This window comes from Quercus robur, chromosome 1 (genome assembly GCF_932294415.1).
Source record: "Quercus robur chromosome 1, dhQueRobu3.1, whole genome shotgun sequence".
In the NCBI taxonomy this organism is placed as follows: domain Eukaryota; kingdom Viridiplantae; phylum Streptophyta; class Magnoliopsida; order Fagales; family Fagaceae; genus Quercus; species Quercus robur.
The window spans coordinates 37,272,251-37,292,856 of NC_065534.1; the positions used below are offsets into that span (position 1 = coordinate 37,272,251).

Genomic DNA, 20,606 nt, shown 5'->3' on the forward strand with positions numbered 1-20,606 from the left:
CTACCAACTGTCAATAAAATTTACACATTATTCCGTATTACTTTCTATACCAAGTGGTTTAAATAATTAAATTTTCTGATAGAGTATATATTTGTATTTTCAATTATTTAATTTAAATAAAATTTTTATTAAAATTTCGAGCGCCTCAGAAAAGTCTCAATAATATTTTTTGAGCGTTTTAAAAAAGAAAAAAAATTTGTGATTTAAATTTTTTTCATATTTTATAGGGAGAATATTTGGTTTTTGCCCACGAGATTCAACTCAGGCGAAAGAGTAGGGCTAAGCAAAAACCTCTAACAGTGTAATAACTACCAAATGTCGAAGTTTCCAACCGTAAAAATTAAATCGCTATTAAATTGCATTTTGACTTAAAATCTAGTAAAATTTAAGAGAAAATAGAGAATGAAATAGATAAGGGCAATTTCGGTATTGGTTTTGCTTAAAAGTTCGCGGGATTTAACCAATCGAAATCAAAACAAATCCGATCACATTCCGTATCTGATTCAAAATTCAAAATGCTCTCTCAAAGAGAGAGATATTAACTATTAAGAGAGACGAAAGCCATGGCGGCATCGAATGGGAGCGAGTACTTCGAGCTTGAGATTGAAGGAACGAACGAGGTGCTAATGAAACGACCTTCGAACGCAGAGTCGGTGGAGGAGGATGAGGAGGAGCTACGGTGGGCGGCACTCGAGAGATTGCCGTCGATGAAGCGGAAGAACACGGCGTTGTTGAAGCGGACACCGTCGAACTCTGGCGGAGATGAAACGATCGATGTAAGGAAACTCACTCGCTCTAAACGTGAACTCGTTGTGAAAAATGCCCTCGCCACAAACGAACAAGATAACTATCAGTTGCTTTCCGCCATTAAAGAACGCCTCGATAGGTACGAACAAAATCTCTCTATGTGCTTTCGTTTCTTTTTTGATAAGTAAGTAATTCCATTAAGATTAAGAAGATATCAAGTACAAGTCAGCAAAGCATTAGCTTCGATGCACTGTACTAAACACAAAACACTCAATAGTACAGAAACGTTTTGGAATTGCATGTGAGATTTGAGATTTTCAAGAGCAGAAATCTGGATCCAAGAAAATCTTAGAAGCTGAATCTGAACTTCGTTAATTAGTTAGTTCGTGTTTTCTTTTCAACGATTATATTAATTCTGTATTTTTTTTTTCATCATATCAAAAGAGTTGGATTGGTGTTGCCGAAGATCGAAGTGAGATACGAGAACTTGAAAGTTGTGGCTAATGTTCAAACCGGTTCAAGAGCTTTGCCTACTCTGATTAACTCTTCTCGTGACGTGATTGAGGTTGATTAAGATTATCATTCTTAATTAATACTGTATTATTATTATTATTTTCCATATTTTTATGCATTTAGTCTTTTGGCTTCAGATTAATAATTGATTGTCTTTTTTGAATGCAGCGTATCCTAACCAGGTTAAGGACATTTCGACCGGAGAGAGAGTCTTTAACAATCTTGAACAATATCAGTGGCGAAGTAACACCGGGAAGGTAATTATTACTACAATGAAGGTTCTTCCTGTGCACAAATTGCTAAATATGAAGTATACGAAAAAAAAAAAAAAACTCTATTTTCCTCTTCTAGAAGATATCATTTTGGTACTTGCAGTGGAGACTAATTTATTACTGAACATTAACAACATTTTGTACCATAATTTGGTTTACAAGTAATATTTGTTCCTGCATTTTATAATTGCTAGTGTTAGAGCATCCACAGCCGGAAATGCTATCTTATCTCATTTTATCATCCCAAAAAGTTACTTTATTAATTATACCATACCATTTTACAACACCCCCAACATCCCAAAACTCTATTTTTTTCCCATTTTATTTAAATATTCTTTTTTAATCTTTTTTTTTTTTTTTTCTATTTCACTTTTTCTCTTTCTTTTCCTCTCTTTCTCCCTCAACCTCTAGCACCGGCCTCTTTGTCTCCCTCAACCTCTAGCAAACCCATACCCAGCAAAATCACAAGAAGCAAATCATAACAAAAAATCACCCAAATCAACAGAAACTTAACCAAACGTCGGAAACCTATGCCCAAATCCAACCCAAACGCCAGAAACCCATGCCCAAATCCAAATCCGACCGTCGCCACCGTCGCCCAAACCCATGCCACCGTCGCCACCCAAATCAGATCCAAACGTCGGAAACCCATGCCCAATGGCGATCTCCACATCCTACGCCCAACGCCGATCTCCATGCTCAACGGCGATCTCCACATCCTATGCCCAACGCCGATCACCACTCCCAACGCCGATCTCCACCCCACACCCAAACACCGATCTCTGCGCCAAACCCCAAACGCCGATCTCCACGCCACCACACTGATCTGCAACGAGAGAGAGAAGAGAAATAATGAGTGGGTGGTGGCTTGCCATGGCCGGTGACAGTGGGTCAGGCCATGGTGTAGTCACTGTGGTGGCTATGGGGTTTTGCGTCTGAAGAGAGGAGAGCAGAATGAGAGAGAGAAGGAAGATAGAGAAAAGAAAAGAAATAATGAGAGAGAGAGGAGAGAGAAAGTTGGTCGGATAAAAAGGATGAGAGAGACAATTAAAAAATCATTTTTAGAAATAGAATTGTGCTACAGTAGCATCTTATTAATAAGATGTTACTGTAGCACAATTGTAAAAAATTTTACAATTCCGAACGTTTACAAGTCCAAATGCTGGGTGATTTGTGGCTCCTAATGCTAAATAATCCTTACATTTCCCATTTGGCATTCCCACTGGTGATGCTCTTAATGTTTATATATATAAACACAAGCAATTAAATTCATAGATGGTGTCAATTGAGCTACACGAGCAATTATTTTATAATTTGATAGTTGTTAATGCTCTTGAAATGTTTTAATTAATTAATTAATATATATAAATAAAAGGGTAGATGCAAATGTATAGGCTGTGGACTATAATCTCAATAATCTGTAATGAACCTAAATATATAAAATTAAACAAAGAAATAAGATTGAATCTGGTATAAAAAATGATTTGTTCTCATCAGTGGCTGTTCCAAGAATATTTTTCAGTGTGGTCATTAAGAAACTTACACAAAATTTAATTAAAAGAAAACTTCATAAACTGAAAAAAAAAAAAAAAAAAAAAACACATGCACACACACAAATACATAAAATCTTACAATTTCTTTCTACAAAATTTTTTTTTTTTTATTTTGAAATTTTTGCATAATAGTCTCATTACCAATGTTGCAAGTTACACATCTATCAAAATTTTAGTTAGATAAAAATTTTCTTGGGATTTTTCATTTTGTTTGTAAGGACCTAATATATTGTTAAGGGGGACAAAGTTTAAGGACAAAGTTTGGATACAAACTTAATTGTACCATAAGGCTACAACTCTCATTAAATAAATTAACATGGCCGCATATTTTGAAAATCTAATTATTGACTTGCATGTTCTTTATGTTTTTAAAATGCATGTCAAATTTCATGTCAATCGTCAGTTATTTACTTTTGATCCATAAATTTAATTTTATGTATAATTTTAGACTACAAAACTCGAAATTTAAAGATTTGATTGATTACATAGCTATTAATTTTTAATCTTCTTAAAATTTTGCAAGTATGAAGGATATAAAAAGAAAATGTAATTTATTTGTGGATTTGTCAATATTCATGCATGATAATAATAAAATTATTGAGTAGAGTTATAGTCTTAGTTTACAACTAATTAAGTTTGTTATCAAATTTTGTCCAAAATTTAATTATATTGGGCCTTAAAAAATTTAAAAGTGGTCACAAATATTTTTTAAGGGTTAAAAAAATCATAAATTTTTAAAATTTATATATAATATATATTTTTTTTCCAGGTCAGGTGGTCATGAATTGAACGTGAAGCCGCCAGTGGTTCTCATGTGTTATAAATGATAAAAGCACTTTTAAATGTTTCACCCATGTTAATCCGAAACAGATTTTGTTGATCACTAGTGTCATATCAGTAGATTTCCAATGGAGAAGAAAAGAAATCTTATAGTTTAAACTCAAACTATTATATAGGAACAGTTAATACGGATAATGTTAGAAGTATAATAATTTTGAGCTATCTCTATTTTCTTTTTTTATTGTTTCTAAAAGCCTGTGATATTTAGACCAAAAAGGAAAAGTTGGTAGATATTAGAGTACTTTTTAAATGAGTGGCACGTTCTGTTGGACACATCTCGATACCTTTTTTAAGAATTCATTTCTTTCATGTGTTTTGTTTAAACTGACCAAACAAACTGATTCATCCCACATTGTAGGATGACTTTGCTTTTAGGACCTCCAGGTTGTGGCAAATCCACCTTGCTTTTGGCTCTTGCGGGGAAACTTGATAGCAACTTAAAGGTTAGTACTTGCCCACTTGGTTTAACAATATCGGATATCCACGAATACGTCACGCTTATAGAGATTATTATTCTATAACCACTTAAAAAATAATTGCATTGTATATTAAACTGTGTTTAAAACTTTACAAGAGATGCATGTTAATATAGACACATAAATAGTAGGATCATAATACAAACAATGACAGTTTTATGAAACTAAAGGAACTACAGTGTGATGAAGGTGTTTTTTTTTTTTGGGCAATTGGTCAGGTCCAAATTCTATTGGTAGAACTTGGGCTTTTTAAAGTACAAATTAATTATGGGAGGAGGGGTTTGATTTTACCTCAGAATATATTCATTCCACAAAATAGATGCAAAAGTAAAAGTATAAAATAGTAACACAAGTATACCACGTAATAATAAATTTTTAATATATGAGTGTAGTACATATTCTGTATTACAATGAATCCAAACTAGGTATATATAGTAGGCTTAACTTTGGAATAATCATATACTAATTATGATTAATAAATTTGTAGCACAAGTATAAGACATGGTTTACACACAAAGTAAGATTGGGTTTGAACCTATACTATTGGGCTAATATATCTCTAATACTACTGAAACAACTTCTGCACAAACAACAAATCCAAAACAACTAGCAAGATATAAAACAATACTCAACAACACGTTAGTTGTTATTTTGCCACATAACCATTGCAAGTTGTCCACGAGAGATGGGTCACAAAGTCTTGGGCCTCAACTTCCACAATCTTATCTTTTAAACATAAATCCTCTAATATTGTGGGATTTGGGACTTAGAATGACTGTGACCTTCCAAATACCCTATCTTATACCAGTAGGCTTTTTTCTCTACTCAGTATGGTTGGATAATGGGTATATTATATATGGCAACCAGCTATTATATATATGACACCTAATTGTTCATAGTTGCTAAAAATAAATAGCAATAGCAATTGGGATAATGCTGATTTTTTGCTTGGGGGGTTTTTACACTCCAATCTTAGAGCTCCTTTTTCCGTTGAACAATATCCCCTTTGATCTCCTTTTGAAATTTGGGTTCTTATGATATAGGTCGTTATCTGTTCTAAAGCTCACTTTGATGTTTGCTTACATAGAACGAAACCCCATAATCCTTTCTTCCTTTTGTCTTTTCCTACTTGGGCTCTTTTCAAGTTTGATCAATTTTATGCGTGGGCTCTTTTATACCCATTGTGGGCCTTCTTGGCCATTAGTGGGCTTTTGTATTTTTGGCCTTTCGCACCTTTCATAGTCCTTAATACCCATTAGTGGACTTTTGCACCCAATCATGGGTTTCTTTGTTTGCCCATGTGCCTATTTAGGGTCATTTACTTTGGGCTTAGATCCCCTTTAAAATTTTGGGTAGCAACAGAGTGCAGATCAAGAAAACATATAGTGGGCTTGGCCTTGATAAGCCTATAGTCTAATTACTCTAATAGCCTTTTTCAAACTCAAGGTGGATTATGGAAGACTAGCTCGATTTTGGAAACAGGATTTTAGAAAAATGTGGGAATTTTTCTTTTGTGGTTGTGGTGGGTTGGTCAGAAGGATATGTGGAAATAAGATTTTGAATTGTTGAAGAATAGGGTATGGAGTTGTATTAGGAATTAAAAGGTAGTTTGATAAGTTATTTGATGACGATTTGGTAGAAGAAAGTATGTGATGTTTTAGGGTTTAGATAGGTAAAAGAAAAGGCTTAATTTGGGATTATAAGGAAAAAGAAAAAAAGAGAGGTTTTTATGGTGTTCAAGGGCTATATAAACAACACATTTGAACAAGACAAGAAGAAGAAGAGAAAGGGAGAAAATAACACACAATAGTATTTATTTAATCAAATACTTCTCCTTTAAATACATTGAGTTTTGTCCTAGTAGTATTAGAATTCCTAGTTTGACTAATAACTAAAAACCTAATAAAATCCAAATTTGGACCCAAAGAAAATAAAATCTAAAATACTTAGGGTGTCCTAGAAAATTATAGATCAATTAAATTATAAAAAAAATCTTTATTTGCAAGAATAATTGAAATTGCATATTTTCTTCCGACTACAAAAGTGACCAAAACAGGTAAAATAAAAGCCCAGGAAAAAAAAAAAAAAAAAAACTGTTATAACATTAAAAGACTCATACCTAGACCTTTAAAACCACATGAATTTTACTTTAATTGGACTTCACACATGGACCCATAAAATAACTCTTGAATAGGCGAATTCACAAAGTATAACAAATCAATCTTCTATGGCTACATCATTCTCTGCTAGTTAAAAGAAAAACCTTGACCTTGAGTTTTAAAGCATTGAAAATTTGAAATATAAGAACTTTCAAACTCGAAACTTGCACTAAACGCTTTAATCACATTCAAAAGCATTAAAGGATAACACGATTTTCTTTTCTACCATATCATTAAATTCTTTTAGAATTTTATAAAATCAATTATAGTAGGAATTTTCAACTTGAAATTTGAAATCCTTCTTGAATTGATCCATAGTAGTAACATCAATACTTTCGTTGGGCTTGACTTTTCCATGAACAACCTTATGCGCATCTTGTTCTTTTGTGATCTCCATTGTCCTTGTAAGACATTTTTTGGCCATTCTTGAAGTTGGACTTATGGTGAATCATAGAGTTGAGTTTTTCTTTAACGCCACACTTTTGAGGTACTGAACCAATATGCAACTGAGGCTGCTACGGCAGCCAATTGTCAGAGCTGCAGCCATCAAATCTTAAAGGAGTAATATGAGAAATTTTTGCCCAAGAGGATGGGGATAAACTAGGCTCTTGATAAACCATTATTCTGTTAGGACATTTTGCCAAATAGAAACTTCCACCTATGCAAAATTTCTTTCATAGCGCATAAGTCTTCTAGTTTTGCTTAAGATGAATTCACCTTTTCGCACAACTTGAAGTCTTGAGAAAACGCCTGAACCTGGGATTCTAATTTTGTATTAATCACTTTTATCTTGGACAAAAAAATTTGTTGAGTGGTTCACCAAAGAAGATTTCAACAAAGAATTTTTGGCACTTGTACCAATCCACATCAACATAGGACAAAGTGGGGGATTTGTCTACGTGTGGTTGTGACGGGGGGTTAGAAGGATTTGTGGAAATAGGATTATATTAGGAATTAAAGGTGGTGTGATGAGTTATTAGAGGGCTATTTAGTAGAAGAAAAAGTATTAGGGGTTTAGGGTTTTGATGGATAATAGAAAGGGCTTAATTTGGGGTTGTAATGGAGGAAAAAGAAGAAAATTTTATGTTGTTCAGGAGTGATATGAACAGTACCAATGAATAGTATCACAAGAAAGAGAATAAAAAGAGCGAAAACAACATGCAACGGCTGCCTGTATGCTTAAAACACAATAATGTTATTAACCAACTTCTCCTTTGTATACGTTGGTCTCTTTTATATATATCTATATATATATGTTAAAAGGATTCAGAAAGTTAGTTATTGATTTTTTTTTTTGTCAAAAATATATCTAAATTAATTAACCAACAACTTAAAAATTGGGTTAAAATAATAAATTGTTAAAAAAAGTTAGTTATTGCTTTTATTATTTTCAAAAATACCCCTACCTAAAACTTAAAATTGAGATTAAAATACTAAATTGATAAAAATAATAAATTCTTACTTTTACATTGAAATGTCTTCCTGCTTCTAATAAACTTACTTTTACGTTAATTTAAATTTCTACTTCTACTCTATAATTCTCTACAAAATAGGATCATTTTTTTGTTAGTTTTAAAACTCCTCCAATCTACAAAACTCACCCCACTTATTTATTTTTTATTTTTTATTTTTTTGTGATTGAAAAAAGTATATTAAACGCAAATTATTAATTTTTACTCAAAAAATAGAAGGCACACGAACTAGTAAACTAAAAATCTAATAAAATACTAACTTAGATTTAAAGAAAATAAAACCTAACATTTTTAGGATGTCCTAGAAAATTCTAGAGTCCATTAAACTACGAAAAATACCCTTAATTGCTAGAGTGAGAGATTACAAATTTGACCGTGACTATAAATTGACTATTACTAATAAAATAAAATAAAACAACTTTAACCCTAAAATACTCATCCCTAGATGTTTAAAACCACATAAATTTTATGTCAATTAAATTTCACACGTGGACATTATAAAATAATTCTTAAATAGACAAATTTGCAAAGTATTAACAAATAAATCTTTCATGGCCACATCACTAAAAAGTTCCCTAAAGATATCAAGGCGTTGTCTTACAAGCATTACACCTTGAGTAAAGGTAGATGTTATAGATATCAAGGCTTGAGCCTGTTGAAACAAGTCTAAATTCAATGTACCAAGGCCTACTTGTAGCGCTAGTAAAGTAATCTTAATCATTTTTGTAAAACATTTACTAGTAGTTGCAAGTAAAGTAATTCAAAGTCTCAAGTTGTGAAAAATGAAGATCGGAAAAGTTACATTTTTTCCAGGCAAAATAGAATGACAATTTTGTACTCTTTTAAGGGTCAAAATTTCATTCCCAATTTTACGATCTTAAATTATTTGGTTCACTTTTGGTTATCTTTGGTTCAATCTTTTGTTGGTCTATATTTTCTTAAAATTATTATGCATTGATGCATGAATTAAATTTACTTGCCTTCTTTAGCCGTCTTTTATTCGTGTGGGAAAACGGGGGGGTGGGGGGGTTGTGGAGGGAGGTGGAGATGGACCTTAAACAACATTAACCAAACCACAGTGGGATCTGATCTCCTCTGCTTTTGATGTTGTAGGCGCTTTTCTGCTGTAGTGATTTTGCATCAAGAACCATTTTATTACTAAAAAAGTAAAAAGCCCTGTGGCTTCAAACGGATAAATTGGTCATTTCAGTTATTTAGCCTGTGTTAGCGAGTCCAAGAAATTGGCAGAATTTGAACAATTAATTAAATTATCCAATATCATTAGCAGAATCAGATACTCCATAAAAAGGGAGTACCACTGTCTATCAATCATCTCTCCCAAACGTCACATAAGCAAGAGCCTTGTGCCCTAGGTATGAAATTTTATTCAAGAACATTAAAAAAAATCTCTTCTCTAATAAATTGTGATGGAATTTTCTTTTCTTTTTCTTTTTTAATTTTAATTAATTTTGAATTCAAGATAAGTTTTATTAGTTTACAGTCTTATCATCTGTGTGTATAAAAATTCTTGTGAAGGCATTAAGGATAGTCTTCTTTAATTAAAATATCCGTTGGATGCTAGTAACCGGACCTTTCTATACTAAAGTGATATTTTGTTTTCAGAAAAGTGGTAGCATTACATATAATGGCCATAAGCTGGATGACTTTTACGTTCAAAGAACTTCTGCATACATCAGCCAAACAGATAATCATATTGCAGAGCTTACTGTACGAGAAACCTTGGATTTTGCTGCCAGATGTCAAGGTGCAAGTGAAGGGTTTGCAGGTTTGTTCGGTTTAATTTATTATTTGCAATCGGTGTAAAATTAATTTTTAAAAAAAATCCCTGTGTAATTCATGATTCAACCATATGTTATCCACTGAATACCTAAGTTATAATATATTTTGAGATTACTTATAGGTTATATGAAAGATCTGGCCCGTTTAGAGAAGGAAAGGAACATACGGCCAAGTCCTGAGATTGATGCATTTATGAAGGTTGTTATCTTAAACCTGCTACATACCATGCTTCTGCATGAGCACAATTTTCTTATTGTTTATTGATAAATTGTGCACGTGTTTAGCTTTATCCTGATTTACTGTTTTAACTGCACAGGCATCATCAGTTGGCGGTAAAAAGCACAGTGTTTCAACAGATTACATCCTGAAAGTGCTTGGTCTTGATGTATGTTCGGAGACAGTGGTTGGTAATGATATGCTCCGAGGCATCTCAGGCGGCCAAAGAAAAAGAGTTACCACAGGTTCTCTCTCTCTCTCTCTCTCTCTCTGGTAGTAACAGAACATACCTCTGTTCTTAAGATCACTTTCACTGGAAGCTTCCAATCTTTAAAAGGTGTGGGACTCAAAATTCTGTCTTCAAAGTTGTGAGAATGAAGTATAATATCCATTAAGTGCAAACAAGTCATTCAATGTTATGTTAAATCTTCAGAAAATTTTTCATTGCTAATCTAATTTTTTAAGTTCTTGTTTATCAAAAAGAAATTTGTAAAACTGAAGGCTTTGTTAAGTGATGTGCATAAGTTTGAATTATGAGAATTGAAATGTTAAATAATGTGGTTGGTCTTGTTCTTATACAGGAGAAATGATTGTTGGGCCAAGAAAGACTGTATTTATGGATGAAATATCTACTGGACTCGATAGCTCTACCACATACCAAATTGTTAAATGCATTCGGAATTTTGTCCATCAAATGGAGGCTACTGTACTAATGGCTCTTCTTCAGCCTGCACCTGAGACATTTGAACTGTTTGATGATCTGGTTCTATTATCAGAAGGATATGTTGTCTATCAAGGCCCTCGAGCAGAAGTGTTAGAATTCTTTGAGTCATTAGGTTTTCAACTACCACCACGTAAGGGGGTAGCTGATTTTCTTCAAGAGGTATATTCTTAAGGACAATCAAATTTTTTGATGTTTCCTAAATGATTGTCTAACATGTTTCATTGCCAGGTGACCTCTAGAAACGACCAAGCTCAGTACTGGGCCAATTCTTCAAAACCATACGTTTTCATTTCTGTTCCAGAAATTGCAGAGGCCTTTAAAAATTCCAGATTTGGAAGGTCACTGCAGTCCTCAATTTCTGTTCCATATGATAAATCTAAGAGTGATTCTTCGGCTTTGTCCAAAACTAAATATGCTGTATCAAAAATTGAGATTTTTAAAGCTTGCTTTGAACGAGAACTGCTGTTAATCAGCAGACATCGTTTTCTGTATATATTTAGGACATGCCAGGTATGATTCACCTTATCACTTCTTTATTTAAATGTTTCATTAATTGTGTACAAATGGTCCAATAAATGGGAATAATTCACATGTCTTTCTTCTGAAACATCTAAATGTTTATTATCCATTAGCTGTAAATCATTTGATGAATATACTGTTAACTTTTAGAGTAGTGTGAATCTTGTCGGTTGCAATTTCAGTTTTCTTTGTGAAATCTTGTAGCTGTAAATCAGTTTCCTTTTTTTCCCCTATCTCATATTATCTGTTACATATGTTAAAGGTTGCCTTTGTTGGATTCATTACGTGCACAATGTTCTTAAGAACAAGAATACACCCCACAGATGAGCAAAATGGCAACCTTTATCTTTCTTGCCTCTTTTATGGGCTGGTGCATATGATGTTTAATGGATTCTCTGAGCTACCTCTTATGATAACACGGCTCCCAGTCTTCTACAAGCAAAGAGATAATTTCTTTCATCCTGCATGGGCATGGTCTATCTCAAGCTGGATTCTGCGTGTACCCTACTCTATTATTGAAGCTGTTGTGTGGTCATGTGTTGTATATTTCACTGTTGGTTTTGCCCCTGGTGCAGGAAGGTATCTCCTTTTTTACTTTAGTAGACGATTTTCTTTTTGATTGTCTTTTCTGTACTAGTTATTCCCATTAAATGTTTCAGGTTTTTCCGTTTTATGCTTATACTCTTTTCTATACACCAAATGGCATTGGGTCTTTTCCGTATGATGGCCTCTATCTCACGAGATATGATTCTTGCCAATACCTTTGGATCAGCTGCACTGTTAATTGTATTCTTGTTGGGCGGATTCATCATTCCAAAAGGTAGGTTTCATAAAAAAATAATTGATGACAGGAAATTTTTGTGATCTTCAGTGATTAGGTTGTTCTTCATTCAGGAATGATTAAGCCATGGTGGATTTGGGGATTTTGGGTGTCACCTCTATCCTACGGGCAAAGTGCAATTTCTGTCAATGAATTTACTGCCACAAGGTGGATGGAGGTAAGGTCTTTGAGATTAGGGACACACTTCTGCCAGTTTTCTGCTGCTTCATATAATGTCACGTATTCATGGCTGAAAAGTAAAGATATTGATTGAAGATTTCAAGTTGTGGATGACTTCTGAAGTTGTCTGCTGGTTTTGGAAACTGTCTCACTGCAGAGATCAGCATTTGGGAACAATACTGTTGGACACAACATTCTCATTTTGCATAGCATACCTACTGATGATTATTGGTATTGGATTGGAGTTGGTGTACTATTAGCTTATGCATTGCTTTTCAGCAACATAGTGACTTTGGCCTTGACCTACCTTAATCGTAAGTTTGAAAGATTTTTTTTTTTAATGTTCTTGTCTATTCCTTTTGCTAACTAAAGCTATTCCATCCAAGTAAAAATGTTCTCTCTGTTTCCTTTTAGTATGAATGTGTTTTATCACTAGTAAATGCTATCTCTCATATCTTTCTGCCATTTCAGCCCTTAGGAAAGCCAAGACAGTGATGCCACTTAATGTAGCAGAAAAGAATTCGGCATTAAATGGTGGTCAGTTGTTTTTATAATTTCTATAAATAATATTCAATTTATAAATTTGTAGCATCTTTTTATTGGATTTTTCTCCTCATAATGGATTGTAGCGTAGACATATTTTATAAATATGTCTTATATATATTTACCTGTTTATGCAGTAGGTGGTGGGGGTTTTGAATTTCATCCACCATCTGCCGAAGAAGACAGCAAAAAGAAGGGAATGATCCTTCCATTTCAACCATTAACAATGACTTTCCTTAATGTCAATTATTTTGTTGATATACCAAAGGTGTATTTTTTCTCTTTTGGTTTTGATTTCCTTGACTTATTGGTCTACCAAATATATTGGGAGTTCACTTTCTTCTATGTTAAAAGAAGTATATATATTTTTTTTTGAGGTTCTCAGGAAATGAAAATGAAAGGTATACCGGAAAAGAAGTTGCAACTCTTGTCCAATGTTAGTGGTGTATTCTCACCTGGTGTTCTGACTGCCCTGGTCGGATCAAGTGGAGCTGGAAAGACCACTTTGATGGATGTGCTTGCTGGTCGGAAAACTGGTGGATACATAGAAGGGGATATTAAGATATCGGGTTACCCAAAAGAGCAGCGCACTTTTGCTAGAATATCAGGATATGTTGAGCAAAATGATATACATTCTCCTCAAGTGACAGTTGAGGAATCTCTCTGGTTTTCTTCCTCTCTTCGTCTCCCAAAGGAAGTTAGCATAGAGAAAAAACATGTGAGTTGCTGCATAAGATTTTGTATCCTATTGGAATATTTCCATTTAATTATGTCACAATGCATTGCAGGAGTTTGTTGAACAAGTGATGAGATTAATAGAGCTTGATACTATAAGACATGCTTTGGTTGGCTTGCCTGGTAGTAGTGGCCTATCGACAGAGCAGAGAAAACGTTTAACCATAGCAGTGGAACTTGTAGCGAATCCTTCCATTATTTTTATGGATGAACCTACATCTGGACTGGATGCACGAGCGGCAGCCATTGTTATGAGAACTGTCCGTAATACTGTTGATACGGGGAGAACTGTGGTCTGCACTATCCATCAACCAAGCATTGATATATTTGAAGCATTTGATGAGGTAACTATTGTTTTGCAGTCAATTGACAACTTCTTTGAGAACTATATTTGATGTGTTTTCCAGTTTCTTTGAAAGTGTCTAATCTTTTGGGTTAAATGCACAGCTACTTCTTATGAAACGAGGGGGCCGAGTTATATATGGAGGGAAGCTTGGTGTGCACTCACAGATAATGATAGACTATTTTCAGGTAACAAATAATTCTCAATTTATACAGTTCACTCTTGTGTAAATTAGAAATATGACTATTTGGAATCTAAGATGATACCTTTAGGTCTAAATGACAGTCTTCTCTTGACATCTCTCCAGAAGGGTATAATTTTATTATTAATGTCAAATCCTGTGGTAGCATAGTCACTTCTGCATATCTGTTTTATCTCTTTTAAGCTAAGTCCATTTGAATTTCTTTCTTTCCAAGTTGGAGATTCTTACTCGTTGAAAAAATCAAAATTGCAACAAAAGAAATTCGAAATTTTAAGATCTCAATAGCTGAATCACTCAAAACCTCAACAAAAAACAAACAACAATCATCCAGCACCTTATAAAGCCTATTTGGCTCCAACAAAGAGAAGCCTAGAAAACAAAAGCTACTGGAATGGCTCCAGAAACCAAATTGGAAAATTGATGTTCAATATATATATATATATATATATATATAAAACAATTTACAACTCACATCAGATGATTTCAAAAAAATAGGGAAAAATCACCCAAAACACTGAGACCAGTGACTCAGATGATATGGTCGCCGAATTTGGGAATCAAGTCGGTGTAGACATCATTGTTTAACATCATTGCATGGATGCTCACGTTAGCACAATTCTAGGATTGGATTGGCACACTCTGATACCAGGTTGAGTCATAAAATCAGAAAGATTAGGGTAAGAGTGAGGAAGAGAAGAAGAGAGTAAAATAAGGTGTAAATTACACCACCATCCTCCCTCAAGGTTTTACGAAATTATACTCCCCCTCTTGAGGTTTATATAAAGGAAATTTATTGTTTCACACTCCCTAATGTACACTCTATATACGATGTCCATACTTTCATACTAGGTCTCCATATTTTTCAAGAATGTCCACATTAACACATGATGTGTACTAAGAGCATATAAAGGGCGTGTGAGACAATTAAAGCTCTTTGTATAAATGAAACAGTGAAGTCCATGCCCTCTCAAACTGTTATATTTTATTAATGAAATATTCCCTTTTTATAAAAGATTTCTTACCCAAACTTTGAACAAAATAACAGTCCCCTCCTTGAGGTTTGGGGATGAATGACTCTCCCCACTTAGGTATGTATAAATTAATAGGACCACTTCTATGTAGTGATATTACTATAAGAATACCCCTATGTTAATCTGAAGTAATAAGTTAATAAAGAAGCAACAAGAGTAAATCTAATAAACATTATGTGGGATTTATATACTTTGCTCATTCATCATCTTTGAAAATCACACAAATGAGGTCAGATTTTGGCATGATGGTAAGTGCCCTCCATCCAAGTGATGTGTCACAAGTTTGAGTATGGGAATTAGCCTTTTTTAATCTGGGGGTAAGGCTGTTTACCAACAACCTCTTCCCCATAGAAGCAAGAGTCTTCTGTATTAGGTATAACCTTTTAGTACCAAAATGAGTAAGTCATTAGCTTATTTTCTTTGAGTTTTTTGGTTAACCAAGCTGTGAGTTTAACATTGGAAAGTTTATGTTCAATATACTCCATATTTTGCTACATTTCCTCCTTCCAATTTTAGTCTAATTACTTGGTGATTTTCTAGAACTCCATGATTTAATATAAACCATGAGGCTGATAAGATTACAATAATGTGTTGTTTACCCATAGCTTATGCGAATTTTGTCTCATTTTTCCATTTTATGCGCAGGGAATTAATGGAATCCCTCCAATTCACAGTGGTTACAATCCAGCAACTTGGATGCTTGAGGTGACTACACCTACTGCTGAAGAAAGAATTGGTGAAGACTTTGCAGATATTTACAGAAATTCTGAGCAATACAGGTGATCTTAATCTTTTGTTGTTGCTTACTTGCAATTTAATGTTATATCCATAACTGATTTTTTGACATCCTTGTTCTAGGGACGTGGAAGCTTCCATCAAGCATTTTAGTGTGGCACCTACTGGCTCAGAACCGTTGAAGTTTCCTTCCACATATTCACAAGACACGGTCTCCCAATTTAAGACTTGCCTATGGAAACAAAATCTTGTATACTGGAGAAGTCCACAATACAATGCTATTAGGTTATTTTTTACTGCAATCAGTGCATTGTTAATTGGAACAGTATTCTGGAACATAGGTTTAAGAAGGTAAATTTTTATGTTCCTGGTTAGGGTTTTTTTTTTTTTTTTTTTTCCTCCCACCCCACCCCTTTGCTAACATTTAGCTAAAGTGAATGGGTATTGTCTTCAAGAGGATATATATTAATCAGCCAGCCTTGATAGAAATAGTTAGTTATAATTTAGAAACCATGAATAATTTTCATAGGCTAAATTCTGTATTTCTGGAGTAATCTTTAACAATTTAATAAGGAAAGTGTTAGGTGGGAATCTGCAAATTTTCCGAATTTTTGGTAACAGCAGTCTTGCATTTGAATATGAAACCTTATTGTGTGACCAAAAACATTGAAATAGAATATATACCTTATTTGCAATTGTGAATAACAACTTTTTGTTTTTTCAAAAAATTCAAACTGTCTGCCTATTGTTTTTTTTTTCTCTTCTTTTGACAAAGTCTTGTGTTAACAAAATCCTGTATTTTGATTAGGCTATTTCTCTTTGATTGTTGCAATGTGGTGAAAAATATACTAAAACCATTAAACATATATAATTTTGTTTAGGAGTACAACTCAAGAATTGTTATTGGTTATGGGAGCTCTTTATTCTGCATGCTTGTTTCTTGGAGTTAACAATGCATCCTCAGTGCAACCAGTTGTTTCAATTGAGAGGACGGTATTCTATCGCGAGAGAGCAGCTGGAATGTACTCTCCAATTGCTTATGCAGCAGCCCAAGTAAGGTTCATTACACTTGCAATATTTGGCAAATGATACTTCTTTGAAGTGGAGATTGCTGATACATATCTTGATTGCAATATTAACAGGGTCTTGTGGAGGTTCCATACATTGTGGTGCAGACAATAATATTTGGCATCATCACATATTTCATGATTAATTTTGAAAGGACAGCCAGTAAGATTCTTTCATTGTTTTCTTCTGTTCTATTTTTACTTTTACTTTTAGTTCATTACTGTGGAGCATTTTGGGGGAGAGTATTCTGATTTATTTTAGCCAATGTGACATTATTAAATGTTGATTAAAGCGATTTATATAAGAATGAGTTCGTGAAATTCCTGAATATTTTGCATATAAGGGCATTCCATCTTCACTGTTGCATCTAAAGAGATTCTTATATAGAACAAGTCCTTTGATTTGAAGGTTTCAAAAGCAAAATGGATTATTGTTAGGCAATATAGATGGCCTATCATTAATAATGATCCGGTTTTCAAACTTATATTTAAGATGAGCTATTCTTGGCTTTTCTTAACTCCAGATGCTTGCTGAGATTCTGCATCTAAATGAGAATAACTCGTTTCTTTCATTTATAGAATATTATACAAATGTAGATAAAATTTCTATGTAATAACCACTGAATTTTATTGGCTTTGTTTTCATTAAAATAAAATGGCACCTGGTTCATTATATTGTTTTCTGATTTTGTTGGTGCATAAAGTTTATGCCAATGCAGTTACTTAACTGGACGTTTCTCTGGTATTGCAGGGAAATTTTTCCTCTTTCTTCTGTTCATGTTCTTGACGTTCACATACTTTACCTTTTACGGCATGATGGCTATTGGTCTTACACCTTCTCAAAACCTAGCAGCTGTCATTTCTTCTGCATTTTACTCAATATGGAACCTTCTTTCCGGTTTTCTCATCCCTAAACCTGTAAGTAAATATATTTTACATCTTGCAAAAAAGTCTTGCTTCATTCATGGATTGGGCCAATTAAATTAATAAACTGCTGGAGATTTACTTGAAAATAATAATGGTCACAAGTGGAACAAAAACCAATCAAGATCAAATTCCTAAGTCAAACTGAAATCATAATTAAACAACTTAGATGAGCATACATACTAATACTCCACTTCATCTTAATTTTGAAAATATATAGATTGGCCATGTATAGCTGGAACTCTATATAGCATTAAAATATAATATACTGAGATGCTAAACTTTTAGAGTCTGAATTTGGTAAAGATGAAGTGTAAATCCTATGTTTTACACCATTCAATAAGAAATTGCTACATCAGTTTTTTATTTAAAACTCAATGCATCTTATTACACATAATAACATCTTAATAAACTCCCAATTTAGTTGAATTTTTAGATAGATATTAGAATTAATTGTCTATGATTGTACTTATTCTTTTATATGTGATAAGATGATGTGATATGTTGAGATTGTAAGATATAAAACTTGGGTTTTACACTACATACTTATAGAATTTAATTTCAAACTTTTCAGCTTCATTTTTTATGTAGAAAATCTGTGTATTTAACACTTGACAAGTATAAGTGCTTGGTGCGATGGTCACTCCACAAGTATAAGTGCTTGTGGAGTGTGGGGGGCAAGGGCCAGGGTTCAAGTCTCCAGGAGGGAGCTTCACATACATATACACTTAGATTAGGCTAGAGTAGAATTCTATCTTGTATCAAAAAAAAAAAAACACTTGACAAGAATATGTGGTTACACTCCAGTAACTAATGAAATTAATTAAATACAAATTACGTTATAAGATAAAATTTCTTTAGTAAAAAGAGTAAGCCTTCTGTTTAAGTCATGTCCTAAACTGCAATAGTATAATGTCCCTTCAAGCGAAAAAGCTACTGGAGTGAAATAAAAAGTAATTCCCACTAGCCATGAAATCCCACCAGTAGTAAAAACAGAAAAAAGGGAAGGGATGAACTCCACTGCCACTAAAATAAAGTAGATGATAGAAAACATTGCTATTTGCAAATGATCCGTAGTTGTTGTTTTTGAGGTTTTGGGCTCAAGCCCATCTGCCCCTATTCTTTCTCAAGTTTGCATATCTGTTCAAAGTTTTATTTTTGGGTTCTTCATAAACCAGTTTCACGGTTTTATTACTTCAGAGTATCCCTCCATGGTGGATCTGGTTCTACTACATCTGCCCAGTTTCATGGACACTACGAGGTATTATCTCCTCTCAGCTTGGTGATGTGGAAACCCAGATTGTTGGAGCAGGATTTGAGGGCACTGTGAAAGAATATTTGGAAGCTTCTCTTGGCTTTGGTCCTGGGATGGTAGGAGTTTCAGTAGCAGTTCTTTTTGGCTTTTGTCTCCTCTTCTTCATGGTGTTTGCTATCTCAGTCAAAGTCCTCAACTTCCAGAGAAGATGAATTAATGGAGTTCCAAATAATGCGAAAGAGGCCAGATATACTTGCAGGAGGTTCTCTTGAGAGCATTATAATCCCTCTAAGAGGAATCAGAGTTTACTAATCCCTTTAAGTGGAAGGAGCTCTGCAACATGAATATATCTTTCCTCCTGTTTTTTAACTTCTGGTCACCAAATGAATTTTGGTATTACATCCATTTCTCATGAACTATGCTCATCAAATAACATTAGTGGAATTCTTTAAAAAACGATCTTAAGTAAACATTCGTAACGGACAGAGATAATTCTCTTTCCCTTGCAACAAAATCGGTGCAATATTGTTTAGTTAGTCAGTGTTATGAAGAAAAATGAAAACATTATTATTAAGCACTGTATGTTGTGACCGAGAAAGAATGTCATTTACCTTTATTCTTCATTTCTATTATTTTATTTTGTTTTAAACCAGGCATAAGAAAGAAAGGGGGCCATATGGTAAATGTCCTTGAATTAGGAATTGGTGAAGTTATACGAGGAGTCATGCAAAATTCTAACTGATTCTGAAATGCAATTTGACAGGATGTAACATCTCTTGGACTTGGACTACCAGTTATCTGTCAAGTATTTAAGTTACAATCATTGGAGTCTAACTCAATTGCATACTGTGGATTCCAATTAGCTCAACTGGTAAAATTTCTAATGATTATATAAAAGATTTGGAGTTCAATTTCCGCCTACACTAAAAACTGATTGGTGTCTTGGTCTGATAATAAAGATCTATTATCAGAAATAGACGTCATAAGTTAAAACTTTCTAAAAAAAAAAAAAAAAAAAAACTCAATTGCACAATATGCTACTTTTGTTCATCCAGTGAAGAGGGGTTTGCATTGGTGAAGTATTTTTTTTTTTTTAGAATTCGATTACTGATCTCTTACTGTTCATCATTAGTGTTACCTTTGTGAATGTGCCAGCTTCATTGCTTGAGTCAGCATGATGGTGTAGGACAGAATAAGGGGATTTAAATTCTATGATCAGTTGTTAATTTTTGAATATTATTGTAACTAGTCATAGGCTCGCGTATTGCATATAATAATTTTTTAGGTAAAATACTATTTTAGTTCCTGGACTTTATAAAGAGTTTTTTTTATAAAAAAAATGGTTTCATCATGTTTTTCATAATCTTGTCTATAACGTTTTTTTACCATTATCATATATTTATTGGCTGATGATTTGCATAACATATTAGATTTTTTTAAGGTGTATGAAGATTATGATTATATATATATATATATATAT

The 20,606-nt window shown here is 33.5% G+C and overlaps 1 protein-coding gene across 3 annotated transcripts; it reads left to right on the forward strand.

The window, feature by feature from the left end:
• Positions 1 to 489: 489 nt before the first annotated feature.
• On the forward strand, positions 490 to 19,493 carry LOC126688805 (ABC transporter G family member 31). 3 transcript variants are annotated; one of them, XM_050383653.1, is made up of 24 exons: positions 490 to 886; positions 1,192 to 1,312; positions 1,429 to 1,517; positions 4,284 to 4,368; positions 9,656 to 9,818; positions 9,954 to 10,030; positions 10,149 to 10,293; positions 10,630 to 10,931; positions 11,001 to 11,282; positions 11,554 to 11,870; positions 11,951 to 12,111; positions 12,186 to 12,289; positions 12,449 to 12,605; positions 12,763 to 12,828; positions 12,972 to 13,102; positions 13,220 to 13,552; positions 13,623 to 13,913; positions 14,017 to 14,100; positions 15,791 to 15,924; positions 16,004 to 16,231; positions 16,762 to 16,933; positions 17,023 to 17,110; positions 17,699 to 17,865; positions 19,072 to 19,493. In XM_050383653.1, exons 1-24 carry the CDS (start codon positions 564 to 566, stop codon positions 19,336 to 19,338), a joined length of 4,287 nt encoding a protein of 1,428 aa, XP_050239610.1. In that variant the 5' UTR covers positions 490 to 563; the 3' UTR covers positions 19,339 to 19,493. The 3 variants fall into 3 exon arrangements, with proteins under 3 accessions (XP_050239610.1, XP_050239621.1, XP_050239630.1); XM_050383664.1 differs by having other exon boundaries at positions 12,975 to 13,102; XM_050383673.1 differs by lacking the exons at positions 490 to 886; positions 1,192 to 1,312; positions 1,429 to 1,517; positions 4,284 to 4,368 and adding an exon at positions 9,263 to 9,405.
• Positions 19,494 to 20,606: the final 1,113 nt, after the last annotated feature.